Source organism: Aspergillus karnatakaensis (assembly GCF_047715665.1).
Source record: "Aspergillus karnatakaensis strain CBS 102800 unplaced genomic scaffold BJY04scaffold_97, whole genome shotgun sequence".
NCBI lineage: Eukaryota > Fungi > Ascomycota > Eurotiomycetes > Eurotiales > Aspergillaceae > Aspergillus > Aspergillus karnatakaensis.
The window spans coordinates 45,455-63,795 of NW_027395809.1; the positions used below are offsets into that span (position 1 = coordinate 45,455).

General features: G+C 49.0%; 4 protein-coding genes and 1 non-coding gene across 5 annotated transcripts; all 5 read left to right on the forward strand.

The window, feature by feature from the left end:
• The first annotated feature begins 101 nt into the window (after positions 1–101).
• On the forward strand, positions 102–1,153 carry BJY04DRAFT_203185 (RNA methyltransferase). Its single transcript, XM_073713323.1, has 4 exons — positions 102–258; positions 313–411; positions 482–774; positions 845–1,153. The coding sequence occupies exons 1-4, from the start codon at positions 182–184 to the stop codon at positions 1,087–1,089; spliced, it is 714 nt and encodes a 237-aa protein (XP_073564591.1). The 5' UTR covers positions 102–181; the 3' UTR covers positions 1,090–1,153.
• A 191-nt stretch (positions 1,154–1,344) lies between these two features.
• BJY04DRAFT_203187 (DUF3591 domain-containing protein) lies at positions 1,345–5,590 on the forward strand. Its single transcript, XM_073713324.1, has 4 exons — positions 1,345–4,616; positions 4,667–4,723; positions 4,796–4,984; positions 5,297–5,590. Exons 1-4 carry the CDS (start codon positions 1,642–1,644, stop codon positions 5,382–5,384), a joined length of 3,309 nt encoding a protein of 1,102 aa, XP_073564592.1. The 5' UTR covers positions 1,345–1,641; the 3' UTR covers positions 5,385–5,590.
• Positions 5,591–6,262: 672 nt separating this feature from the next.
• BJY04DRAFT_224685 (uncharacterized protein) lies at positions 6,263–9,733 on the forward strand (the record flags this gene model as incomplete). Its single annotated transcript, XM_073718039.1, has 3 exons — positions 6,263–7,675; positions 7,729–8,076; positions 8,141–9,733. The coding sequence occupies 3 exons, from the start codon at positions 6,263–6,265 to the stop codon at positions 9,731–9,733; spliced, it is 3,354 nt and encodes a 1,117-aa protein (XP_073564593.1).
• Positions 9,734–11,571: 1,838 nt separating this feature from the next.
• Positions 11,572–16,898, forward strand: BJY04DRAFT_233310 (uncharacterized protein; the record flags this gene model as incomplete). The annotated part of the gene is made up of 8 exons (XM_073719949.1): positions 11,572–11,661; positions 11,714–12,148; positions 12,206–12,893; positions 12,962–13,143; positions 13,648–13,744; positions 14,069–15,681; positions 15,730–15,792; positions 15,853–16,898. 8 exons carry the CDS (start codon positions 11,572–11,574, stop codon positions 16,597–16,599), a joined length of 3,915 nt encoding a protein of 1,304 aa, XP_073564594.1. The 3' UTR covers positions 16,600–16,898.
• A 93-nt stretch (positions 16,899–16,991) lies between these two features.
• BJY04DRAFT_t156 lies at positions 16,992–17,081 on the forward strand. The gene has a single exon. It is a non-coding gene; the product is annotated as a tRNA-Ala (tRNA).
• Positions 17,082–18,341: the final 1,260 nt, after the last annotated feature.

Below are 18,341 nucleotides of genomic sequence, written 5' to 3' on the forward strand. Positions count from 1 at the left end.
ACAAACGAGCCTTGGGATGAAGCTGTCCTCAATGTGGGGATGCAAACACAACAAACCCTCGTTTATCAGTAGATTTCGATGCCGCAGAAAAGCATCACCATTCGGAACCAACGCCGACGGAGAATTTACTCTTCCTCCTTTTCTCAGTCGTCCCCGATGTCTTGAACACGATTGATCCACCATGTCTGGTGATGAGGAACCCCCTGCAGAAGTCCATCACTACGAGGACCGCGGCCAAGTGCCCTGGGACATTCAGAAGTACCCCTTCCACGTTCTTGGGTCCCGTCACGATGAATATCTAACTTTCTTTAGTTACTGGAATCAGCGCTACGACCTTTTCTCAAAATACGATGAGGGTATCTGGTTGACTGATGATGCGTGGTTCGGTGTCACCCCAGAAGCAATAGCGACGTATGTTAATTCTCTTATCAGCCTTGTCTATGATACCGGAAAGCGACACCTGACATTAAGGTACCTGCAGGAAGATCGCAGGTCATATAGCTCAGTCCGCCCCTCCTGACCGGAAAGTCCTAGTTGATGCATTTGCCGGTGCCGGGGGAAACACAATCGCTTTCGCTCTATCTGGGCACTGGAAACGAGTCTATGCTATTGAGAAGAACCCAGCGGTGCTCCGCTGCGCGAAACATAATGCAGAACTATATGGAGTTGCCGACAAGATTACCTGGTTCTTGGGAGACTGCTTTGAGATCATCAAATCACAGTTGAAGGATCTGGCTCCGTATAGCGTGCTCTTTGCAAGTCCACCCTGGGGAGGTATGTCAAGCCCAACATCCAGTGTCTCGCTCTCGAAAAAGCAACCTTATAACTTCTTTTCTCTGTGCAGGCCCTGGATATCGATCAGCCGAAGTGTTCGATTTGCGGACGATGGAACCCTATTCCGTGAAAACTCTCTATACCGAATATACCCTCTTCACTCCGCATGTAGTCCTCTATCTACCTCGAACATCGGACCTTGAACAACTTGCGTGCTTGGTTAAAGGAGATCGACCTGCTCCAGTGATGCACTATTGTATGAGAGGGGCTAGCAAGGCGCTTTGCATTTTCTACGGGGACTTTCGCCTTCCTTGACAGCATACTAGCTTCCCAACCCACTAGGGTAGAAAATCGAATCAAGGCATCCATTATTTATTTATTATATTGAACAATATAGAAGTTCAACCTACCCTGAAACTCATCATGAAATATGGATCTGCCTGGGCGGGCGCCTGGGCATCCAGCTGATTGCCTCATTCAGGCTAGCGCCCCGCCCTATCTTCACGTGTTTTGCTCCGTCACTGAGATCCCAGCGAGTTCCTGATTCTTGACTTGTCACGACTAATAAGTCTTGCTTCTCTCTTTCACTTGTTTCAATCCTAACTTCCTGCTTACTTCTATGTCACTTTCTTCTCTCTTCATATAACGCTCTTTTACTGGAGGATGGCTCTGCACGCGTAATTTTCTCCCTTATCCGCCCTCATCGAGCCTGCGCCGCAAACACCAAATCGACCTTCAAATCTCCATGCCACCGCTCATCCTGTTCTTCGCGTCGGCCACTCTTGATACCTTTGCTTGCGCTTTTTTATTTGGCGCAGGCGCCATTTCTCAGCAACGCCTCCCTTTGAAACCCCATTACCTTCCACCATGCCACACGCAACCGCCTCGCCCGGGCCGGACGTCGATGATGCCGACTTCGACAGTGTTATGCGGCAGATGAACGGCCCCATGACAGATGGCGGCATGTCTTTTGACTTTCTATCCCGAGACCTCGAGCCTGGCGAGAAAGCCGACGATGCAGTGGACTATGAGGACTTCGACGATGATGAGCTACCCGAGGAGGAAGAAACCGCCGACCGTAACACGCGACTTGCGGCGGACGATGATCTCGAACTTCCAGAGGTATCCGACGATGCTCTGTTCGGTGGAGGCGACGATCTATTTGAAGGACCCGATAAACATGAGGCTCAGCGGGACGAACTCGATGATCTCTTCGGTGAAGGGCCTTCATCTCCTCGCCCGGAACACGCCGACACAACGAGGGACCTGTTTTTCGACGAGGAGGAGGAACGACCTCCGGCGGTCGAGCGACCAGATATTGCACCAATAGATGAAGAAGAGGACTTACTACAAGATGATGGCACATTGACTCCGACGGTTGAAGATATGGATCCCGCCTCCCTCCGAGCCTGGAAGCTTCAGCAGGCTCTCTTTGCCATGTCGAATATTGGCCCTGACAACCCACCGGCGCCTCCTGAAAATGTCGAGGAGCTACTCCATTCTTTGTTCCCAATGTTCGATCGCAACACTCTTCCCCGCTTCCTTGAATTGATACCCCACAAACAAGCGCATTTTGTTGGAAAGCCACCATCGAAACCGCCAAAACCCGTTCTTCCAGGAAAGGTGAATATTGAACTAGCGCAAGATCAGGAGAGGATCTTTAAATCGGGAGGACAAGCCCACAAACGCTCGTTAGAGGCGGAGAACTATGGCATTGTCCCTATTGCTGAGGCGTCACAGGAAGAGGAGGAGGAGGTCAGGGATGAATTCGACCTTGATTACGAATCCGACGAGCCTCTGCCCGGTGGGATTACCTCAGACGATCTACGCGTGGTTTGTGCGGATTGGGATATCAAAGATGATATTTCAGTCATGGATGTTGACGAACCTGCAGTCGAGGAAAATGCGGAGGATGATTGGCTTTTTGAAACCACTCGCCCAGCTAAAAAACGCAAGATTGGGCGAGATCCGATGGAGATTATCTCGCTGTCACATATTGACCTGCCTCTGCTTGATGACCCAGAACAGGCAAGCTCCCGTGTCGCGCAGAAGGTCACACTGGACTTGAACGACCCTTATATGCTACTTGATGAGCGGGGACCTGATACTGCCACTACCAAGCCTAGAACATCGAGCGCTCGTGGTAGGGAGGAAATGGATGTCAATGTTACTCGCCGCCTAACGTCGCGGTACAACATCTCAAACGACCAGGCATACGATATGCTCAAGCAGAACCACCAGAACAAGGTCCGCAGTACCCTAGGAAACGTGACCCTAGAGCACAGTATGCCAGCGTTACGCCTGCAATGGCCTTATTACAAGACGGAGCTGGCCAAGGCCGAGGCGAGATCTTTCCACCGTCCGGCCTTGTCCTTCCGACCTGGTCAAACCTGCTGGTTCAAAAACCCTACTCATATCAAACGCAAGCATCAAAAGGGCAAGGACATCCGCGCACTATACGACTCCACGAAAGCACTCTCTTTGGCGGACAACTCGCACGTCCTTTTGGTTGAGTATTCTGAGGAGGTGCCGCTCGTTCTCTCGAACTTTGGCATGGCAAACCGCATCATCAACTACTACAGGAGGAAGAACATGGAAGACGCTACCCGTCCCAAAGCTGAGATCGGAGAAACCGTGGTTCTGTTACCACAAGACAAGAGTCCATTTTCTATCTTCGGCCACGTCGACCCGGGCGAGGTCACGCCGGCCATCTCGAACTCCATGTACCGCGCTCCACTGTATCAACACCAAGCAAAGTCAACAGACTTCCTTGTTGTCCGTAACAGTACTGGATCAGGTGGCAGCGACTACTATCTTCGCAATATTGATAATATGTTTGTCGCTGGCCAACAGTTCCCGTCCGTCGACATTCCTGGCCCGCACTCTCGAAAAGTAACAACGGTGGCCAAGAATCGGATGAAGATGCTCGTTTACCGCTTGCTGAAGAAGAGCCCCGACCTACGATTATCTATTAGCGATGTCACTGCCCACATACCTGGAACGAGTGATATGCAGAACCGTCAAAAAGTTAAAGATTTCCTTTCACACGATAAGGACACGAAGTACTGGGTGCCTTTAGAACCAGTTCCTGAGCAGGACACCATACGATCATGGGTTCAGCCTGAAGATGTTTGTCTCCTTGAGGCGATGCAAGTGGGTCAACAACACCTCCATGACACTGGATACGGCAATGATGCTGAGACGGGAGGCGACGAAGACAATGACGAAGAGTCCGAGAGTTTCGAGCAGCAGATGGCGCCTTGGAAAGCCAGTCGCAACTTTTTGCTAGCCTCGCAGGGCAAGGCAATGCTCAAGCTGCATGGCGAAGGTGATCCCACCGGACGTGGAGAAGGTTTCAGCTTCATCAAGACATCAATGAAGGGAGGCTTCAAAGCGGTTGGTGAGAGTGTTGAGGATAAGCTAGACGCTCAAAGATTGAAGGAGCTTGGCGGTCATAGCTACAATGTCGCGCGCCAACAGAAGTCTTATGAGACATCCATTCGGCGAATTTGGGATTCTCAGAAAGCGAGCTTATCTTCGACTATTGAACACTCGGATGACGAGGATGACATGTCTGGGGAGGAAGAAGATGACTTCAACAAACCCACGCCGAGATCCGAAGCTCCCACGCCTGCTCCTGCTCGCCGCGACGATGAGACGACCAGTCAGTTCAGCAAAATGAGCAGAATGAGCTTGTCGGATCAGAGGGGTAAAATTTTACGCATTGTTCGACAGGTCAAAGATAAGGATGGCGTCCATCAGAAAGAGACTGTGGTTTCAGATCCTCGGGTAATTCGCCATTACTTGCAGCATCGCCACCAGGTTGAGTCTCTCACCACAAAGTAAATCAATCATATCCTGAAAACGGACCACAGATTTTAACTTTCGTCAGGCTTGACTCTATTAAACCCACGGGTGACCCCGAGGTGGACGCTCGCAACAAGAAGCTGTACGCCAAATATTCACTTTCCATCCTCCCTTCCTCTCAACCTTCAACCTCTCTTCTTCTAACGTCAAACAGGATCGAACAAGAACTCAGTCGCCTGAACCGCAATAAGGAACGCCGCTTCGCCCGAGAGAAGCAAAAAGGCGTCATCCGCCCACCAGGAGAGTCCCCCGCCGACGGTGCCCCAGGATCCTCTAAATCTGCTGGCACACAACGCAAATGTGCAAATTGCGGTCAAGTCGGCCACATCAAAACGAACAAAAAGTGCGTACAAAATCGCTCCGCCACCGTGGAGGGTGGATTCCCTACCTCTTTTGACATCACTGCGTCATTCTTCTCCACCTCTTTCTAAACTCTTCTCACCTCTTCCCCCTCTACCCTTCACCCACTGTTGTTCGCATTCTGCTGCTATACGGCTCTGTATCTAGCTATACCCAGCGGCGCTACAGGACCCAGGACCCAAGCTGGCTGCTACTCCTATCCTTTACTCCGGACCCATGGACCCATTTCTTCTTCCAGACTCTGTCTGTTGCTCAGACCAAAACGCTAACCAAACCACTTCACTCTGTTGAACAGACTCTGCCCCCTACTCAACGGTACTATGAAACCCGAAGACCGAGTCAGCGATTCCGCGTTCGCCATGGGCGCTCCCCCCGCCATATAACAGAATCATCATCAAAAGCAGCAATAAGATTTCTTTGTTACGCCTTCTTCGTCGATCTATGATACCCCGCGCAGTGATTGAAGTTATTGTGTTTATGGTTACGGGTTTGTTATCTTCATCATTTCAGATTTTCACTACGCATGGTTTGGCAGATATGAATTTGGTAATTGGTGGCTTATTCGAGCGAAATCATTCTTGATTTTCACATGGCTAGTAAAACTATGAACTACAATAAATGTCGCCAGAAGACTTGTTGTCACTTGAGATGACAAGGGTAGGTACCAGCGCTCATTCCAAGTAATCTCTCAGTCAACTGCGCGTCGCAGCAGAAGTAGTAGCAGCCCGGGCCTTTGTGCCAAAGGAATCTTAGCGTGTCTCCCTGCGTATTTTCACGTTAGTAGATTGAGCTCCCCTTCAACTTTGGAAAGGGCCTATGGGGGAGTTGTTGACTGTCAAGGTTACGTGCAATGGAAGACTGATTGAACATCTCGCAGGCAAGAACATCCCACAGGCAAAAGGATAGAACACTACAGACCATCGTATTCAGTTATCAGCTGTAGGATTAACCCGCCACCGTTGCAAGTAAACCCAAGCAGCAAAGTGAAAGCAGCTCGGTCAAGCCTCCCTTAGGGTTGCTCTTGGATATACTCGTCACTAAGAAACCTTCTCGCTAACACAACATGATTCAACCCAGCAACGGATTCAATTCTTTTCGACCTTCTATTCCGCAGCATTGTCTCACCCACCATTTTCACGTTCGGTACATAGGAATTCTTCTAAGTCAAGCCTCTGTCTTTTACATCAGCCAAAATCAGCAGCTAATTGCCTTTTTCTCACCCAAAGCAACACACCACGACTTCTCGTTTCAAAGCAGCGCAATGGTGGAACTGCTCAAAAGCGAATCGCAAGAACACTATGGGAGCAGAAATGGCATTCATGAAAGCAGCACGGGGCTTGGCTTGACTGAGGACAATCAATCCTTTGGCCGAATAACAGTGCATAAGAAGAGAATTCTCAATGCCCATGGCAACACGGTCAATTTCAGGGGAGAAATGGTGAAGATGAGCCAGGACGTTCCGCAGGAAACCGGTCCTTCAAATATCAGCTCTATCGCTTCTAGTGTGCTTAGGGATGCCATTCGCGAGATACAGACTCTCTCGGATCACCAACCTGTTTTAATGCTTAAATGTATCACAAATGCCCTGGTCCTTACGGATATGGCAGTCATTGAAACAGCTTTGCCATTGTGCGGTTACATGTTCACGGAAGGGCCCTGGGAAATGGCGTCGATCAAGTTTGGTGTTGATCCAAGAATCAAGTCAGAATTTCGTTTCTATCAAACCATCACTTTCGATATGGAGACCGGCGCCATTGTTAAGCGTGGTGAACATGGCTGGGTAGAGAAGGACGTCACCTTTCCCCAACCGGCCAGGAAAGACAACGATATCCCCCATATCTTCAACGGACGTACGTTCAGATCCGATGACCTTAGTTGGCAATTATGTGACATTGAGGATGCTCTTCTCCGAGGCATATTTTTGACCAGTGAGACACGCTTGGGTGTCCATCAGACAGACGGCTTCTTCTGGAATGGGACCATGGCCAAGTTAAAAGTAATTATGCGCCACAAGCTTATATGCATACGGAACGGTCTCACGCCGAACGACGAGGATTACAAATGTCTCTTAGCTTTTCCAGATAACTATGAACCGCCTGTTGGGCGGGACTATTATAGATATGGCTTAAAATTCGGTCAGCAATATGACCAAAAACAAGCATATCTCAGACACAGAATCGTCGAAATGGCAAGAAGGTCGAGCAGAGCAACGAAAGCCTCTATTAATTCAGATGAGCATCCTAGCGGCGACGACTCTTTTCTTCAGCAACTGGCACAGGCTGAGATAGCAATCATCGATAGCATTGGCAATAAAAAACTCACAGATCGACTCTATAAGCGGACCCTGCGCATCTTCTCAAGGGAGGAAAGATTGGATGCTATTGAGTTCTACCGGACACATGTGCATATCGATTCGTTGACAGGCGAAGAACGCAACCTTTCAATATCTAGTGCATCCGAATACCTTTGCATTCACGAAGCCACGTTGACACGGTGGATTAGGGAGGAACGAAGGATCAAAGCTATGAGCAAGGGCTCTTCAAGAGATGACGGTAACAGGTATTCAGCTGTCAATCTGTCGGAGCGATTCAAATCAGGGCATTATCCTTTCCTAAAGCTGACCCCGGAGCAGCTATGTGCAAAGAAATATGTACATGGAAAAGATCTCTACAAGGTAAATATCTCACAATCACTCTACGTTCTAGAACATAAAACTTACAGGATCAGCTGCATCCGATCACTCACCCTGTGCCATTTATAGGCATTGAAGGTGGCCGTCGTGGCAAGCTTAAGAGTTTTGCTGACGCTTACCGATATGTTGGACAGCCAGCTAATACTTTGCATCCTGGACATCCTACCGGACCCATCGCAAAACCAGAGACGAAAGAGGATGCGCGGAGGGCATGTCTGGGTACAGGGAGAAATCCAGTGCAACAGGTGAACGCAAAGCTGTATGAACTTGCGCCGGATTATAATCTCAGACAACTGGGCCGCAGGAAGCGCACACCGTGCTATGCAGTATTGAGTAAATGCGTCAACCTTATATGCGAACAGTTGATCGCTGCTAGCAGTAAGGTGAGTACATTTACAGCCCCCGCAGGACAGTACTTCGATAGTCTAATACTTACCGTGTCTGTAGCTTGAGTCTGCCGTCCCTATCCGAATTGGGTTCGACTATGATATACCCTTCCAAGGCGCGCCTCAGCAATGGGCTATCGTTTTGGTCCTCAAATCAGAGGTCGAGATTCTTTTGCCCCTCTCACTTTGTCTAAGGGGCTCTGTAAGGCACGAGGTGATCCCTGACACCCTCGTTCTCCAAGGATGGACAACAGACTATGAGATCATGAAGTGCAAGCCCCGGAAGCGGCAGAGGGATGAGGAAAGGGAGCGTGCCATCAAGCTGTCCCAAATATTCTACGAAGCATCCCAGTCCATATTTGAGGCGCTCAGATTGAGCCCCGTGCTTTATATTGAAGATGTCGAGCTCTTATTTTTGCGATCAGAGTCCTGGAGACCGCGTCGCTTCTCCCCGGTATGGACGCTCTATAGCACCATTCTGCATTCCAGTTATCGCTCTGGCAGCACTTGGACCCCAATCTACGGACAATACACAGATGTCGGAGGTCTTGTTGACGCGATCATCGTCAAGGCGCCTCGTGTTTCTTTTAACGTCCCAGCATTGCAGCCATTTCAGCTGGTGCCGCTTGGTCATTTCGTCCTGTCTCACAAGATTTTTGAAAGGGCGATTGTTTCACAATTTGCGGATCACCTTGAGGTTACCGGCGAGTTCTCGAGGAGTAGTCTCAAGTTAGAACTTGTTGAGAAGGCACTCGGGCAGGATGCGAGAACCGCTCACGACCGCGAATTTCGAGCGAAGTTAGTACAAGCTATAAAACTTAGCATTCGAAAGAGCCAAGAGCTTGTTAACAACCGGGCAAGATGCTTGTATTACGCCTGTCCCGAGCCCCAACAAGGCTTATCATCTTACTATTGTCATCACCATTCTACATCACTGATCAACTATGTAATGGACACATCCAATTCTCTAGGCCCTGCAGATAATCTTGGCCCTAGTCGTGAAGTGTGCATTACTGATGAAACCCGCAAAAGTCTACAGCATCTAAAGGCATTGTATGCTCGACCCGAGAAGACCTGGATTTTGGACTTCGAGTATGTGTCCATGCCAAAGCGCTACTCGCCAATTCCTCTGCAGCTTGCAATTACGCAGTTGGACGGAAAACTGCTGTACTCATCGAAAATTGATTACGGTCTTTCCATACGTGAGTTCCTCGATGCGACGTCGCCATATGTATCAGATACGTATGGGATGGTAGGGACGTCTTTCTTGAGGTGCTACGATGCGCTTGAGACAAACGGTGACACTCCATTCCAGGCCAGGGATCAGATCACCCGGGGCTGCGGTTATAATGCCAGCGATGTTCAGATACTTTCTTGGTACTCTGCGCAGGACATGCAGTGTTTTTTAAGAGTTTTGGCTGGTGGCATCGATGTCATACAGGACAAGTTTTCCCATGAAGGCCACGAGAATTTCCAAAGTATTCATATCGGACATCTGTGTAGCAAGCTTTTCCCTGGGCTTCTTTCAACAACGCTTCGGTCTGTACATGAGTTTATAGGCAATGGGGAGATATCTGGTGGCCATTATCATGATGCTTCTTATGACACGGGGGCAATGGCAGCAATCATCAAGGCTCTTGTGGATTTGATTTGAACTGTGGTTGATCTGGGTTCTAGGGCGCTGACCAAAAGGGCTTTTTGAGTGGATTGCCAGAGAAAATTTGATATTGCAGATTGGTGCTACGGCTCTTTAGCCAGGCACTGAGATTGTCGCTATGTGTTGGTCGATTGGTTGTTGAGAAGCTGATCCAACCGGCAGTATGAGCGTTCTGTTTACTTTGTACACGCAGGAATGGGTCCTTTTTCCAGATAGGCTTCGCCAAACTGGCGCTTGTCAGCTTGCTATGATGCCTTGGAGCTCGCTGTTAAGTGTCTTTGTGACCTCTATAGACATTCTTTGCTCACGCTTAAATCCACTGGTTGTCAGGTTATATTAATTGTTGTCGGGGTTGTTTTGATATTTCTTCGCCCTTCAAATAACTTGTCTGGCTGGATAAGCCACTCAACATGCATCTAATGACTTCACCTTTAGAGATAGGTTGTGTGTATATGTAAACAGCACGAGACTTTTGAGCTTAACCTCGCCTGCTTGCATAGCCAGCCTTTGATGAGGATGATGTATGAGCATCATGTCGTGTCGTGCTCATGCACTAGTAATTTTATTTTGTTGATATGGATCATCTCTTTAATTCAGATGTCAACTATTAGGCACTTTGGCGGAGTGGTTAACGCGGTATGTCGCCCGGACCTGATTAATTTCTTAACAAACAACTAATAATGTATTACAGATGCCCTGCTATGTACAAAACCTACAAGCTTAGGCATTTCCCTCGGGAGCGTGAGTTCGAATCTCACAGGTGTCGGATTAAATTTTTTTTGGATCTGCAATCAATTTTTGACTTGTGTTTTGCCTGGTAATAGACAATCAATCAAATTCGATTGTAATGGCATGTGTGGCAGAAGGAGCTCGGGCTTTGTGTAGCCCGAGGAATGGACTCTATGATAACCAGATGGAGTTCCCTTAACAGCACTGTCGTGCCTGAAGTGCTTATCCCATATTGGCATTGTCAGTGACAGATTGGACGCATTGAACAAGAATCGACAGTCGATCACCGCGAAGTTGATGATGTACCTATTGATGCTTTCAATGGGTGTTGTGCCCGTCTCACTTTCCCCAGGCCTGTATTGTGTAGGGCGTACAAGACAGCCTCGGAGAAGAGGTCATGGAGCTCCCCAAAGCGTCGTGATCTTGACTTAATAAGGAAGAAGCCAATCGCGTAAAAAGCAGTGACATGGAAATCGAAGTCGGGCATCGCCTGGGCGTGCAAAGAAGCTTAGCAGCGTCCTCGTGGGAGGACGGGACACTTATTTAAAAAGCGAGAAACATCAACAACATAGCGTTTCTGTCGTATGATGAACTTGATCGTTCTTGATACTATGATGAATCAGCGGTTGTTGTTGAGTGAAATATTAGGAAGTTGGTTTAAATGTATAAATCAATCCGATGTAGAAATAGTCAACTGTCGAGGTCGCCTTTACGAGACCTGTGAGTGGGACGCAAGATGGAACAACATCATGTGACGTAGTATACGATTTCGTAGAGTAGCTGAAAGCGGTGTAGAGCCTACGGATATATGATTGGCTGGAAAAGCTTCAGCGGTGAAAAAAAAGAAAAATGGGGAAAAATTGGAGCCCGCCGGCGAAAAAAGTTGCGGACTCGGGCTTGTTTCTCTCTTCCCTTCTTCTCTCCGTCCATTCCATCTTTTTTCTTTTCCTTTGGTCTGCTGTGGCTTCAATTCTGCTTGTCTGGACCTGAACGTGCTTTCTTCGTTCGAATTCATCCATCCTTCTTGTGCCTTGACGACGGTTCCTTCGCTATATAAAGCTGTTTGCTACTTTTGCGTGAATCTATAACATCTCAAGCGCCACAGTATGTCTGCTGTTCAGCCTGTCGCCGTCTACGCCCTCAGGGTTCCCCCTGGCGGTGCCTTGATCCCTGCGGTCCCCGAGGCTGCTGCTATGGTTAGTCAATTTCGGCGCAACGCTTCAGGCCCAATCGGCTAATCGTGTATAGTTCCGTGTGAGCATGGCCGCCATTGACCCCGATGAGACCCCCGACTTTGAGGACGACACCACCCGCCGCCCTCGGGCCACTCTCAAGATCGTTCGTGCTCCCCCCGGCTTGGATTACGACGAAGAATCCGACGACGAAGACTATGAGGACGATGAGGACGAGGAAGACTCGGAAGACGACGAGGAACTCAACGGAGGCCCCAGCGACAAGGAGAAGGCCCGCAAGCTCCGCGCTGCTGCTGCTCTGAAGGAAATGGAAGAGGCTATGGACGAGGATGATGAGTCCGATGATGGTGAAGAGTTTGACCTGAAGGCTGCCATCTCAAAGCTCGTCAAGGGCAAGGGCCCCGCCACCGATGATGACGAGGACGATGAGGAGTCTGACGAGGGACTGGAGCTCGATGAGATGGTTGTCTGCACTCTGGACCCCGAGAGGGTATGTGCTCATAATGAAATATACCAGTATCTGGATTTATACTGACAGTATCTACAGAACTACCAGCAGGCTCTGGACATCACCGTCGCCGAGGACGAGCGTGTCTTCTTCAAGGTTACCGGAACTCACACAATTTACCTTACTGGTAACTACGTCATGCCTCTGGATGAGGGTCGCCCTGGGTTCGATGACGACGATGAGGATGATGAGGATGACTATGACCTCTCCCCTGATGAGGATGAGCTTGACATTGACGAGCTTATGATGGGTGAGGACGACGAGAGCGATGACCTTGACGACCTTGAGAACCCCCGAATCACTGAGGTTGACAGTGAGGAGGAAGAGGCCCCCAAACTTGTCGACTCCAAGGGCAAGAAGAAGCGCGCTGCCGAGGAGGCTGCCCTGGAAGACCTGATTGCCAAAGACAACAAGAAGACCGCCGCCACCGAGAGCAAGAAGCAGCAGAAGAAGATCAAAAAGAACAACGGCGAGGCTGCCGCCGTGGAGGCTAAGGCTGAGCCCAAGGAGGCCAAGAAGGTCCAGTTTGCCAAGAACCTTGAGCAGGGACCTACTCCCTCCAAGGAGAAGAAGCCAGCTGAGAAGACCACCGGTACTCTCGGTGTCAAGGAGGTGAAGGGCGTCACCATTGATGACAAGAAGCTTGGTACAGGAGCTGCCGCCACCGCTGGCAAGACCATCGCTATGCGCTACATTGGTAAGCTCGAGAATGGCAAGGTCTTTGACTGTAAGTTCCTCCAGATTAGAAATACCCCTTATTGTACATTCATGGAGGCTGACATATAAATCCCATAGCCAACAAGAAGGGCAAGCCGTTCACCTTTAAGCTCGGTAAGGGTGAGGTCATCAAGGGTTGGGACATCGGTGTTGCTGGTATGGCCATTGGCGGCGAGCGCCGTATCACCATCCCCCCTCACCTCGCATACGGCAGGCAATCTCTGCCCGGAATCCCGGCCAACTCCAAGTTGATCTTCGACGTCAAGCTCTTGGAGATCAAATAGAGAGTTTGATCGATCTTATGCATGGTGGATGTGCTGATTAGAAGCCGGTGTAAGCGTACGTGTGGATCATTTACGTTCATCTTGTCTTTTGTCTTAGCTTCTGCTCTGCTTTTTCTGTCATAAAAGATGGTGTTCTAGGTGTTACAATCATATTTATTTTACGATCTTCCACAAAGTCTTTTGGCATTGAAAGTGAGGGCGTATAAGCTGGGTTGGAAGGTACGGGAGTTATGGCGGCTGCTGCTTCATCGCGGCTGCTTCCTTGTACCATTTACCCAAGAAAATCTCTCTCTCCGTTCACATTTAACATCTTCCCGTCTTATCGGTCTGGTTCGGCCTGCTATAGGCGCTCATTGCACCAACCCCGCTATTCTATGTTTCTATCATCAATCACTCGTTACAGAGGGTAGGTATCAAGGCCCGCTGCGCTGCTGGTCCATTCGTTGTCCGACCAGCATTAACATCATGTCGGAAGAGCAGGGGAAGCAGCAGAGACTTCCGCTCAAGCCCAGCAGCTCGAATTTCCTGAACCATGGTATCTTTGGACAATCAACCACTGGGTCCGCCGCATCAGAGGGTTTGGGGTCGGATGGTGCGGGCGGGGGACGAGTTCCTGGAAAGGACAAGATGCGAATTCGTATCCAGCAGAGAAGCTCGCGTTTACTCTCTCTTCTGGGACTTCGGAGTCCAACTCAGGGTGAGCACGCAACAAAGCGCTCGAGCATGACTTAAGCTAACATACTTGCAGCGAAAGCGGCGAAATTCCCCGGCACAGGCAGCGGTTCGGAATCAGAAACAGAAGTCACCCCGCAGCAGATTATCGTCGAAACTCGCAAACCACTACACGACACGCCAAATACGCTCCTTAACCAAACGGAGACACCACAAACACCAGCATCAGTGCGAAGGCAAGTCGAACGGCAAACAACCGATGAGGCTATAGCGTCCCCTATAGTCGTTGATCTGAAACGGAGTCAATCTACCCCAGTTGAACTTGCTAGAATTGTCTCTCAGAAGTTATCCACAACCTTTGGAAGCCCGACAGTCATTCACCGTTCACACCTAAATCGACGACCGAGTGTGCAGGCTCTCCAATTCCAAACGGCTTTGAGTACGCCTTTGGGGGTCAATGCAGACGACAGTTCGACTTCCTCAAACCCAAGCAGTAAAGGTTCCCCGGTCGAAAGTGTATCTACTGCCCCTACCTCGGTTTCGCCGGCTGGTTCAGGCCGCTCAAGAGAAATTAGCAGCGACCAAGCTGCCAATTTCAAACATTATTCGTCGCAGCCGAATTTGAGACAGAGCCCACTTAGCCCAGTTAAGGAATCCCCAGTTGTCTCACCATCTATATTGACAGCTGAAGCTGCCGCAAACGCGAAAGTATTTTTTGAAACATATTTTAACACTCTCTACTCCGGGCCGGATACACGAACACAACGCCAGTACGAGCTTGACCAGTATGTGATCTCATTACCACTGAGTACCGAGGAGAGGGCAAAGGTCAAGAAGCAATGGATTGCTCAAGAACGTGAATACCTCCGTCAGTGTAGGGTCTTAAAGAGCCGGTCCCATGGTAAAAGCTCTCGCGACGAGACTCCGTCCCTCGCCGGGTTTGAAGTGATAAAGGTCTTGGGAAGAGGGAGCTTTGGAGTCGTACGCTTGGTGAGAGAGAAGAGATCAGACGCTCCATCAACAACTCCATCTTCAGATACCAAGAGCCGTCACAAGCATGCTAGAGAGCACTCACAATCGACTCGGCTTTCCCCCAAAGCCATCCACCGACAAGCAATGACTGGGGTGAGAAAGGATGTTTTCGCGATGAAAGTCATCAGGAAGTCCGTGATGATTCGCAACAGCCAGGAAGGGCACTTACGTGCGGAGCGGGACTTTCTAGTTGCGTCTGCTAAATCACGCTGGATTGTGCCTCTAATTGCAAGCTTCCAGGACAACAGTTATCTCTACTTAGTCATGGACTACATGGTCGGTGGCGACTTTCTAGGGTTGTTGATGCGGCACAACATCCTAGCGGAAGATATCGCTAGATGGTACTTGGCCGAGATGATATTGTGTATTGAGGAGGCACATCGGCTGCATTGGATTCACAGAGATGTTAAACCCGACAATTTCCTCATTTCTGCGTCCGGGCACCTGAAAATTTCCGATTTTGGCTTGGCCTTTGATGGGCATTGGGCCCATGATCAGTGGTATTATACCTATCAGCGACACTCTTTGCTTAAGCGGCTTGGCATTCAGGTTGATGGGGATGCTGAAGATCAGAAAGAGGTTCAAGAAATGCTCAAGCCTTCGTCGTCGGCTAGAGACGAATCAAGTCTGGAGGATGACTGGATACATCCTCCCATCAATGGTCTCCTCAGTTGGCGTGACAAGAACCAAAAGCGGAGGATGGCGAGGAGCGTTGTCGGGACGAGCCAGTACATGGCACCAGAAGTCATTCGAGGCCACCCGTATGACGGCCGGTGCGATTGGTGGAGCACTGGTATCATCCTTTACGAAGTAATCAACCCCTTACGCCTGCCTAAATGCTACTCACTGACAATATAGTGTCTGTACGGTTTCACACCGTTTGCGTCCGAGGACCGACACAAGACAAAGATAAAGATACATGTAAGTAGCAGCCCTAGTATCTTTGATCTGCAAGGGGGCGCTCACATGGCCTCGGTAAAGCATCACCTGCAAACGCTATATTTTCCAGTACATCGCCCAACCGACAAGCTGGTGTCTGCAGAAGCAATCGATGTCATCAACTCGCTCCTTCAAGAAAAGGAATTCCGCTTGTCTTCGAACAAATACAAGACCAATGATGTCCTTACATCGAGGCCGTCCAAGTGCTTCTTCTACAAACCAGACGGGTCTATTCAAAACTACCAGGGCCTCTATGTTTATCCCAACGATGCAGCAGATATCAAGTCCCACCCCTTCTTCCGCGGTATCAACTGGGACGAGATTCATCGCATGTCGCCGCCATTTATTCCGAAAGTCAGGGGGTGGGAGGATACCAGGTACTTTGAAGACGGAGAATACCCCTCAGACCAAGATGATGAATTCACCGACTCGGAAGCTGATCAGGCGAAGGACGATAGAGTACCGCGTGAAGTGCAGGAGAAACTACAGAAAGCTGAACTGGCTGCGAGGAATGACTTGAGAGGCAATTCACCGGTGCCGGTAAAAGAGAGCCATAAGGACGTGGCAAAGCTTCCAGCAAAAGAAAAGAAGAAACACAAGGAGCCAAAGCGCCCACGGGATAAGATTCTGAGAGACAGACGGCTTCGAAAGCCGGTTCTTGAAATGCGAAAAAGAGGCGCATTTCTTGGATACACGTATCGGCGGCCGAAGGGGGTTATCATGGCACTTACCCCTGAGCGAGGTCGACCTTTCATCTCGCGCGGTCAACTATCTGAACTGTACGGATGAAGGTACTTTGAAGGCTTGTCACCGGCAGTCTGAAAGCGTTTACATTTGCAGTCGCCACAATGCTGGCATTGATCCGATGTAACTCTTAATATTCTTAGCTTGAAGGAGAAAAGGTTTTTAACACCAGCTGATTGAATACTTTTCAAGTCGACGCCCTGCCAGAAGCAAGTTCGTGAATGTAGAGATCCTTCCTCAAGCTCGATATTCGTCAGGGCATTAAGATATTGTAAGGATCAAAAAAACTTACCGTCAAGGCCAGTATTCACGTATCTGTCATTATGAACTTTACTGTAAACTCAACTGATTCATTGACGATGAACCTCGCGGCTTTGACATAGGACAACGTTTGTGGAAGTATATTGGGCTTGCATGCAAAACTCAAACATATGCATGGGCGCTTGGTTTAGGGGTATAACGCCTCATTCGCAGTCTATTGTACCTGAGTTTTGAGGAGGTCCGGGGTTCGATTCCCCGAGTGTCCATTTTTTTGGTTGGCTGAGTGGGCGGAACAGGTCGGGCTGGTTAGGTAGTTAGTCGCAAGGGACATGACGCAGTGCAAAGAAGAATCAATGGAATCAATTGCTACCTACCTAGATTGGATGTATTATGCTCTGGAGGGATATGAACATTAATATAGTCCTTTGCCTTGCTAGAAACCAATTTCCGCACATGCTTAATATTGCTGATACTAGCAGTCATGTTCAGGCTTTGCTGTAGCACCTCTTGCTTGCGCTTATCTATCAGCTTCTTGTCTGCAGAGATCGCGAGGTTGCAGCCGTATTGCACGTGCAGGGCATGCTTGTTGTGATGCAAGTAGTTTTCTAGCGCCAGGCTAAAACTAAGTGGCTCTGCGGTAACAGGTGTGAGGAAATGCAGTAGGGATTAGCCTGTGTATTTGCAAATAGTAATACAGCAGTGAACAGTCAGTACAATGTCTTGTTCGCAATCCGGAAAAGAGAGTAACTAAACCAAGCACGAGGGATATTACCTTGCCATGCATTATACTGTTAAGATAAATAAATTAAAAGGCCTGATCTATTCCTAATTGTTCTTTTGCGTCACTGGTATTTTTAGCACATACACTGCCGTCTCCTGATGAGTAATAGGAAAGATGTCTCGAAGAGGGTCTGTTTATTTTCTACCCGTCGCGATAGGGAGTGTACGTAGGTGGCCTCCCAGTCCCCACAGCTCCAGATCTCTCGGACATCAAAGGCAGCAGAAAGGGATATCTAAGGCATCAAGAGTGTCTATACATTATAAACAGTCACTCAAGTAGAGTCAATACAGGGTAGATATAGGACACTCGATGCGTAGAAATGGCTGTATGTCTCACCAGGTGTTTCACCCGTAAAGAATATTACGAGTTCGCCCAATACTACTACTTATATTTTAAGACAGATGCCAAGATGGTCCTGGACGGGACTTTGTTTCTCTACTCCGTATTCGTCCTGAGATATAAGAGATATGACGCTGCCGGGAGAGGGGAGAGAGAAAGGGGGGAAAAAAAAAAAAGGCAAAAAGCAAAAGAGAAAAAAAAAACGACACCTGTGAGATTCGAACTCACGCTCCCGAAGGAAATGCCTAAGCTTGTAAAGTTGATACATAGCAGGGCATCTGTACGAAACCTTATTAGTTGACTTGTTTGTGTGAGATCAGGCGTCGGAACATACCGCGTTAACCACTCCGCCAAAGTGCCTTGGTGGCAAATCAGACCAAATATTTAGTCCTTAAGTCCGGGCTAA

Excerpts from the sequence above, each read along its gene's own strand:
- BJY04DRAFT_203185 (XM_073713323.1), top strand. The coding sequence starts at position 182 with ATGTCTGGTGATGAGGAACCCCCTGCAGAAGTCCATCACTACGAGGAC. Across the intron at positions 259-312 it reads GTGCCCTGGGACATTCAGAA|TTACTGGAATCAGCGCTACG; the intron begins GTACCCCTTCCA and ends AACTTTCTTTAG. Across the intron at positions 775-844 it reads TGCAAGTCCACCCTGGGGAG|GCCCTGGATATCGATCAGCC; the intron begins GTATGTCAAGCC and ends TTCTCTGTGCAG.
- BJY04DRAFT_203187 (XM_073713324.1), top strand. The coding sequence starts at position 1,642 with ATGCCACACGCAACCGCCTCGCCCGGGCCGGACGTCGATGATGCCGAC. Across the intron at positions 4,724-4,795 it reads GACGCTCGCAACAAGAAGCT|GATCGAACAAGAACTCAGTC; the intron begins GTACGCCAAATA and ends AACGTCAAACAG. Across the intron at positions 4,985-5,296 it reads CACATCAAAACGAACAAAAA|ACTCTGCCCCCTACTCAACG; the intron begins GTGCGTACAAAA and ends TCTGTTGAACAG.